General features: G+C 42.0%; 1 protein-coding gene across 1 annotated transcript in view; it reads left to right on the top strand.

Annotated features, from left to right (window-relative positions):
* Window positions 1-9,713, top strand: part of Myo81F (Myosin 81F) — a 387,373-nt gene that overhangs the window by 237,492 nt on the left and 140,168 nt on the right. The window contains exon 28 of the mRNA XM_071662293.1: window positions 2,411-2,676. Coding sequence (XP_071518394.1) covers window positions 2,411-2,676 — 266 coding nt within the window. The remainder of the gene's footprint in view (window positions 1-2,410; window positions 2,677-9,713) is intronic.

The following is a 9,713-nucleotide window of genomic DNA, read 5'->3' as shown; positions in this document are numbered from 1 at the left end:
TGAATGGGAATGATGTGGTATACCGGGGTCGACATGCTGTCAATGGATTGAACCAGGGCATGTGAAGCAGCTGGGTTGAACCATGGAAAGTTTTGTGGGGCCTGGATGTGGAAAGGGAGCTGTGGTTTCAATGCATTATGCATTACAGCTAGAAACTAAGTGTGAACAAATGTGGCCTTTGTTGTCTTTTCCTAGCGCTACCTCGTGCTCATGCGGGGGTGGGGGTTGTCATTTCATGTGTGGCGGGGTGGCAACGGGAATGAATAAGGGCAGACAGTATGAATAATGTACATGTGCATATATGTATACTTCTGTGTGTGCATATATATGTATACGTTGAGATGTATAGGTATGTATATGTGTGTGTGTGGACGTGTATGTATATACATGTGTATGTGGGTGGGTTGGGCCATTCTTTCATCTGTTTCCTTGCGCTACCTCGCTAATGCAGGAGTCAGCGACAAAGTAGAATGCAAAGAGACAGATGAAAGAATGGCCCAACCCACCCACATACACATGTATATACATACACATCCACACACGTTCATATACATGCCTATACATTTTAACATATACATGTATATATACATACACAGACATATACATATATACACATGTACATGATTCATACATGTTGCCTTTATTCATTCCCATTGCCACTACGCAACACATGAACTGACAACCTCCTCCCTCCCGCATGCATGTGAGGTAGCGCTAGGAAAATACAACAAGAGCCACATTCATTCATACTCAGTCTCTAGCTGTAATGTATAATGCACCAAAACCACAGCTCCCTTTCCACATCCAGGCTCCACAAAACTTTCCATGGTTTACCCCAGACGCTTCACATGCCCTGGTTCAATCCATTGACAGCACGTCGACCCAGGTATACCACATCGTTCCAGTTCACTCTATTCCTTACATGCCTTTCACTCTTCTGCATGTTCAGGCCCCGATCACTCAAAATGTTTTTCACTCCATCTTTCTACTTCCAATTTGGTCTCCCACTTCTCCTCATACCCTCCACCTCTGACACATATATCCTCTTTGTCAATCTTTCCTCACTCATTCTCTCCATTTGACCAAACCATTTAAAAATGCCCTTTTCTGCTCTCTCAACCTCTCTCTTTTTATTACCACACATCTCTCTTTCCCTTTCATTACTTACTCGATATATATATATATATATATATATATATATATATATATATATATATATATATATATATATATATATATATATATAATTTTATTTATTTATTATACTTTGTCGCTGTCTCCCGCGTTAGCAAGGTAGCGCATGAAAACAGACAAAAGAATGGCCCAACCCACCCACATACACATGCATATACATACACGTCCACATACGCACATGTACATGCCTATACATCTCAACGTATACATATATATACACATACAGACATATACATACATACACAGGTAGATAATTCGTACTGTTTGCACTTATTCATTCCTGTCACCACCCCGCCACACATGAAATAACAACCATCTCCCCCCACATATGCGCAAAATAGCGCTAGGAAACGACAACAAAGGCCACATTCGTTCACACTCAGTGTCTAGCTGTCACATATAATGCACTGAAACCACAGCTCCCTTTCCACACCCAGGCCCCACAGAACTTTCCATGGTTTACCCCAAACACTTTACATGCCCTGGTTCAATCTATTGACAGCACGTTGACCCCGGCATGCCACATCATTCCAATTCACTCTGTTCCTTGCACGCCTTTCACCCTCCTGCATGTTCAGGCCCCGATCACTCAAAATCTTTTTCACTCCATCTTTCCACCTCCAGTTTGGTCTCCCATTTCTCCTCGTTCCCTCCACCTCTGACACATATATATATTGGTCAATCTTTCCTCACTTATTCTCTCCATGTGACCAAACCATTTCAAAACACCCTCTTCTGCTCTCTCAACCACACTCTTTTCATTACCACATATCTCTCTTACCCTATTATTACTTACTCGATCAAACCACCTCACACCACATATTGTCCTCAAACATCTCATTTCCAGCACATCCACCCTCCTCCGCACAACTCTATCTATAGCCCATGCCTCGCAACCATATAACATTGTTGGAACCACTATTCCTTCAAACATACTCATTTTTGCTTTCCAAGATAATGTTCTCGACTTCCACACATTCTTCAATGCTCCCAGAACTTTCGCCCCCTCCCCCACCCTATGATTCACTTCCGCTTCCATGTTTCCATCCACTGCCAAATCCACTACCAGATATCTAAAACACTTCACTTCCTCCAGTTTTTCTCCATTCAAACTTACCTCCCAACCGACTTGTCCCTCAACCCTACTGTACCTAATAACCTTGCTCTTATTCAGATTTATAGTCTAAGCAAGTGTATCTGACATATTTTCCAACAGGTTCCTATCTTATCTCAAGCTCATCGTCAGTATGGCACAGGAAAGACAGATATTGTGGCTAAAGTATGGTACTTGACCTGTGTTATGCAGTTCCCACTATATGGTACCACTATGTTTCAAGTGTCTTATCGAGGATATTGGTCTTATGGCAATACTCTCATATTAGGAGTCAACTGTGATGGAATCGCCATGATCAAGCCTGATGACAAATTTATCTTGTACGAATATAGATACTGCGACATAGAATCAATCTTTTTAGACCCCAGGTAAGCCTATGTTGTAGTTTATTTTCATTTTTCATGTACTTGACCTTCAGCAAAGAGATAAATATTAGCTTTGTCTGACTTCTTACTCATGCACTACATCATCCTCCAAGCAAAAATCCAAAATTAGCATGTTTTTAGTGCATTACCACAAAATAAGCATGTCAGTTGATGATTGATTTTGAACCTTGTTAGAATGTGTTTAGTTAGTGTTTGAATAACTCCTAGGTAGCACTAATCTTATTTCACCCTTTCTGCCTAGGTACCTCTCAGAATTGACCTATCATTGAACTCTTGTCTATAAATTCATCTGAGTTTTATCATTCTGTCTGTGCAATCTAACAATTCTTTTTAACTTCTCACTTTATGTGAAGTACTGACTCTGATTGATTATAACATAGTATGAGGCAAAGATTGTGTCCCCTCAAGCACCACTGATGACCTTCCAGAGCCATTTACCTTAGCACAAAGATTATGTCTCCTTCTAGCACCACTAATGACCTTCCAGAGCCATTTACCTTAGCAAAAAGATTGTGTCCACTTCAAGCACCACTGTTGACCTTCTAGAGTCATTTACCTTAGCACAAAGATTGTGTCCCCTTTTAGCACCACTGATGACCTTCCAGTCATTTGCCTTAGCACAAAGATTGTGTCCCCTTCTAGCACCACTGATGACCTTCCAGAGCCCTTTACCTTAGCACAGAGTCATCTAATGGTTAAACATCCTCTGTCAAGAGACTTTTAGTTAGATGAGAATGCTGGTGATCAAATCACATATCTCCTTCAGAACAGATGCCAAGATTTCTGAGCCTGCCAAGTCGTAATCATTTAATCAGTAATTTGATGAATGTCGTAATCTGTATGAAAATTATGAAACTAAAATGAAAAAAAGTTGATATATTCCAGTACACAAGTACCCACAGCATACAGATTACTTTTTGGTTAAATGGCTCTTTTGAGATTCACCTACATATATATGAAAAAAGGGAATTAGCAAAGCCTCAGTTGGCAGTAGTGACTAGCATTCCTCTCTGCCGTCAGCTAATGATGTATAAGGATTTTTTATATTGTGTTCCCTTGGTTTGATGAAGGGTAAATAGTTTTTGTGATTAATTATTTGTATAATTTGGTAGTAATCATAGTAATTGAATTTAAGGTGCATGCATTAATTTGATTGTGATATTTTTTGTGTAAACATTTTACTCAACATTTCAGTATGCAAGTACTCTGATGATGTTTAGCACTGACCAACAAATAACTTATATATGTAACACTTCACCAGGTATTTTGTTCTGGCAATAGGTTCAGTGCTAATTTGACCCCCAAGTTCTTTTCACATAGAGGTATGAAGTTATTTCCCACAACATTATAGCAATAACCAATACTTCTTTTACTGTCTCATACTTGTCCATTTGTTCCCCACTTTTTAATTTAGCAAAGATGGGTAACTGAATGCCCATATTAAAGCCAGAAACCCTCCCCTCCTTGTATTTTAACTTTCTAAAAGGGGAAACAGAAGAAGGAGTCACGCGAGGAGTGCTCATCCTCCTCGAAGGCTCAAATTGGGGTGTCTAAATGTGTGTGGATGTAACCAAGATGTGAAAAAAGGAGAGATAGGTAGTATGTTTGAGGAAAGGAACCTGGATGTTTTGGCTCTGAGTGAAACAAAGCTCAAGGGTAAAGGGGAAGAGTGGTTTGGGAATGTCTTGGAAGTAAAGTCAGGGGTTAGTGAGAGGACAAGAGCAAGGGAAGGAGTATCACTACTCCTGAATCAGGAGTTGTGGGAGTATGTGATAGAGTGTAAGAAAGTAGATTCTAGATTGATATGGGTGAAACTGAAAGTTGATGGAGAGAGATGGGTGATTATTGGTGCATATGCACCTGGGCATGAGAAGAAAGATCATGAGAGGAAAGTGTTTTGGGAGCAGCTGAATGAGTGTGTTAGTGGTTTTGATGCACAAGACCGGGTTATAGTGATGGGTGATTTGAATGCAAAGGTGAGTAATGTGGCAGTTGAGGGAATAATTGGTATACATGGAGTGTTCAGTGTTGTAAATGGAAATGGTGAAGAGCTTGTAGATTTATGTGCTGAAAAAGGACTGGTGATTGGGAATACCTGGTTTAAAAAGCGAGATATACATAAGTATACGTATGTAAGTAGAAGAGATGGCCAGAGAGAGTTATTGGATTACGTGTTAATTGATAGACGCATGAAAGAGAGGCTTTTGGATGTTAATGTGCTGAGAGGTGCAAGTGGAGGGATGTCTGATCATTATCTTGTGGAGGCGAAGGTGAAGATTTGTGGGGGTTTTCAGAAAAGAAGAGAGAATGTTGGGGTGAAGAGAGTGGTGAGAGGAAGTGAGTTTGGGAAGGAGACTTGTGTGAGGAAGTACCAGGAGAGACTGAGTACAGAATGGAAAAAGGTGAGAACAAAGGAGGTAAGGGGAGTGGGGGAGGAATGGGATGTATTTAGGGAAGCAGTGATGGCTTGCGCAAAAGATGCTTGTGGCATGAGAAACGTGGGAGGTGGGTTGATTAGAAAAGGTAGTGAGTGGTGGGATGAAGAAGTAAGATTATTAGTGAAAGAGAAGAGAGAGGCATTTGGACAATTTTTGCAGGGAAAAAATGCAAATGAGTGGGAGAGGTATAAAAGAAAGAGGCAGGAGGTCAAGAGAAAGGTGCAAGAGGTGAAAAAGAGGGCAAATGAGAGATGGGGTGAGAGAGTATCATTAAACTTCAGGGAGAATAAAAAGATATTTTGGAAGGAGGTAAATAAAGTGCGTAAGACAAGGGAGCAAATGGGAACTTCAGTGAAGGGGTCTAATGGGGAGGTGATAACAAGTAGTGGTGATGTGAGAAGGAGATGGAGTGAGTATTTTGAAGGTTTGTTGAATATGTATGATGATAGAGTGGCAGATATAGGGTGTTTTGGTCGAGGTAGTGTGCAAAGTGAGAGGGTTAGGGAAAATGATTTGGTAAATAGAGAAGAGGTAGTAAAAGCTTTACGGAAGATGAAAGCCGGCAAGGCAGCAGGTTTGGATGGTATTGCAGTGGAATTTATTAAAAAAGTGGGTGACTGTATTGTTGACTGGTTGGTAAGGTTATTTAGTGTATGTGTGACTCATGGTGAGGTGCCTGAGGATTGGCGGAATGCTTGCATAGTGCCATTGTACAAAGGCAAAGGGGATAAGAGTAAGTGCTCAAATCACAGAGGTATAAGTTTGTTGAGTATTCCTGGTAAATTATATGGGAGGGTATTGATTGAGAGGGTGAAGGCATGTACAGAGCATCAGATTGGGGAAGAGCAGTGTGGTTTCAGAAGTGGTAGAGGATGTGTCGATCAGGTGTTTGCTTTGAAGAATGTATGTGAGAAATACTTAGAAAAACAAATGGATTTGTATGTAGCATTTATGGATCTGGAGAAGGCATATGATAGAGTTGATAGAGATGCTCTGTGGAAGGTACTAAGAATATATGGTGTGGGAGGCAAGTTGTTAGGAGCAGTGAAAAGTTTTTATCGAGGATGTAAGGCATGTGTACGTGTAGGAAGAGAGGAAAGTGATTGGTTCTCAGTGAATGTAGGTTTGCGGCAGGGGTATGTGATGTCTCCGTGGTTGTTTAATTTGTTTATGGATGGGGTTGTTAGGGATGTGAATGCAAGGGTTTTGGAAAGAGGGGCAAGTATGCAGTCTGTTGTGGATGAGAGAGCTTGGGTAGTGAGTCAGTTGTTGTTCGCTGATGATACAGCGCTGGTAGCTGATTCATGTAAGAAACTGCAGAAGCTGGTGACTGAGTTTGCCAGACCCACTCCCAGATATCTAAAACACTTTACTTCCTCCAGTTTTTCTCCATTCAAACTTACCTCCCAATTGACTTGACCCTCAACCCTACTGTACCTAATAGTACAGTAGGGTTGAGGGTCAAGTCAATTGGGAGGTAAGTTTGACTGGAGAAAAACTGGAGGAAGTAAAGTGTTTTAGATATCTGGGAGTGGGTCTGGCAGCGGATGGAACCATGGAAGTGGAAGTGAATCATAGGGTGGGGGAGGGGGCGAAAATTCTGGGAGCCTTGAAGAATGTTTAGAAGTCGAGAACATTATCTCCGAAAGCAAAAATGGCTATGTTTGAAGGAATAGTGGTTCCAACAATGTTGTATGGTTGTGAGGCGTGGGCTATGGATAGAGTTGTGCGCAGGAGGGTGGATGTGCTGGAAATGAGATGTTTGAGGACAATATGTGGTGTGAGGTGGTTTGATCGAGTAAGTAATGTAAGGGTAAGAGAGATGTGTGGAAATAAAAAGAGTGTGGTTGAGAGACCAGAAGAGGGTGTTTTGAAATGGTTTGGCCACATGGAGAGAATGAGTGAGGAAAGATTGACCAAGAGGATATATGTGTCGAAGGTGGAAGGAACGAGGAGAAGTGGGAGACCAAATTGGAGGTGGAAAGATGGAGTGAAAAAGATTTTGAGTGATTGGGGCCTAAACATGCAGGAGGGTGAAAGGTGTGCAAGGAATAGAGTGAATTGGAACGATGTGGTATACCGGGGTCGACGTGCTGTCAATGGATTGAACCAGGGCATGTGAAGCGTCTGGGGTAAACCATGGAAAGTTGTGTGGGGCCTGGATGTGGAAAGGGAACTGTGGTTTCGGTGCATTATTACATGACAGCTAGAAACTGAGTGTGAACGAATGGGGCCTTTGTTGTCTTTTCCTAGCGCTACCTTGCACACATGAGGGGGTAGGGGGATGTTATTCCATGTGTGGCGAGGTGGCGATGGGAATGAATAAAGGCAGTGTGAATTGTGTGCATGTGTATATATGTATGTGTCTGTGTGTGTATATATATGTGTACATTGAGATGTATGGGTATGTGTATTTGCGTGTGTGGACGTGTATGTATATTCATGTGTATGGGGGTGGGTTGGGGAAATTCTTTCATCTGTTTCCTTGTGCTTCCTCGCAAACGTGGGAGACAGCGACAAAGCAAAATAAATAAATAAATGAAAATATTATTTTTCATTATGCTTTGTCTCTGTCTCCCGCGTTTGCGAGGTAGCGCAAGGAAACAGACGAAAGAAATGGCCCAACCCACCCCCATACACATGTATATACATACACGTTCACACACGCAAATATACATACCCATACATCTCAATGTACACATATATATACACACACAGACACATACATATATACACATGCACACAATTCACACTGTCTGCTTTTATTCATTCCCATCGCCACCTCGCCACACATGGAATAACATCCCCCTCCCCTCTCATGTGTGTGAGGTAACGCTAGGAAAAGACAACAAAGGCCCCATTCGTTCACTCTCAGTCTCTAGCTGTCATGCAATAATGCCCGAAACCACAGCTTCCTTTCCACATCCAGGCCCCACAGAACTTTCCATGGTTTACCCCAGACACTTCACATGCCCTGATTCAATCCATTGACAGCACGTCGACCCCAGTATACCACATCGATCCAATTCACACTATTCCTTGCCCGCCTTTCACCCTCCTGCATGTTCAGGCCCCGATCACTCAAAATCTTTTTTACTCCATCTTTCCACCTCCAATTTGGTCTCCCACTTCTCCTTGTTCCCTCCACCTCCGACACATATATCCTCTTGGTCAATCTTTCCTCACTCATTCTCTCCATGTGCCCAAACCACTTCAAAACACCCTCTTTTGCTCTCTCAACCACGCTCTTTTTATTTCCACACATCTCTCTTACCCTTACATTACTTACTCGATCAAACCACCTCACACCACATATTGTCCTCAAACATCTCATTTCCAGCACATCCACCCTCCTCTGCACAACTCTATCCATAGCCCACGCCTCACAACCATACAACATTGTTGGAAACACTATTCCTTCAAACATACCCATTTTTGCTTTCCGAGATAATGTTCTCGATTTCCACACATTCTTCAAGGCTCCCAGGATTTTCGCCCTCTCCTCCACCCTATGATTCACTTCCGCTTCCATGGTTCCATCCGCTGCCAGATCCACTCCCAGATATCTAAAACACTCTACTTCCTCCAGTTTTTCTCCATTCAAACTTACCTCCCAATTGACTTGACCCTCAACCTTACTGTACCTAATAACCTTGCTCTTATTCACATTTACTCTTAACTTTCTTCTTTCACACACTTTACCAAACTCAGTCACCAGCTTCTGCAGTTTCTCACATGAATCAGCCACCAGCGCTGTATCATCAGCAAACAACAACTGACTCGCTTCCCAAGCTCTCTCATCCCCAACAGACTTCATACTTGCCCCTCTTTCCAAAACTCTTGCATTCACCTCCCTAACAACCCCATCCATAAACAAATTAAACTACCATGGAGACATCACACACCCCTGCCGCAAACCTACATTCACTGAGAACCAATCACTTTCCTCTCTTCCTACACTACACATGCCTTATATCCTCGATGAAAACTTTCACTGCTTCTAACAACTTGCCTCCCACACCATATATTCTTAGTACCTTCCACAGAGCATCTCTATCAACTCTATCATATGCCTTCTCCAGATCCATAAATGCTACATACAAATCCATTTGCTTTTCTAAGTATTTCTTACATACATTCTTCAAAGCAAACACCTGATCCTTACATCCTCTACCACTTCTGAAACCACACTGCTCTTCCCCAATCTGATGCTCTGTACATGCCTTCACCCTCTCAATCAATACCCTCCCATATAATTTACCAGGAATACTCAACAAACTTATACCTCTGTAATTTGAGCACTCACTCTTATCCCCTTTGCCTTTGTACAGTGGCACTATGCACGCATTCCGCCAATCCTCAGGCACCTCACCATGAATCATACATACATTAAATAACCTTACCAACCAGTCAACAATATAGTCACCCCCTTTTTTAATAAATTCCACTTCAATACCATCCAAACCTGCTGCCTTGCCGGCTTTCATCTTCCGCAACACTTTTACTTCCTCTTCTCTGTTTACCAAATCATTTTCCCTAACCCTCTCACTTTGCACACCACCTTGACCAAAACACCCTATA

This window comes from Panulirus ornatus, chromosome 6 (genome assembly GCF_036320965.1).
Source record: "Panulirus ornatus isolate Po-2019 chromosome 6, ASM3632096v1, whole genome shotgun sequence".
Taxonomy (NCBI): Eukaryota; Metazoa; Arthropoda; class Malacostraca; order Decapoda; family Palinuridae; genus Panulirus; species Panulirus ornatus.
The sequence above is the reverse complement of the archived record's forward strand: the minus strand, read 5'-3'. Positions and strand labels throughout refer to the sequence as shown.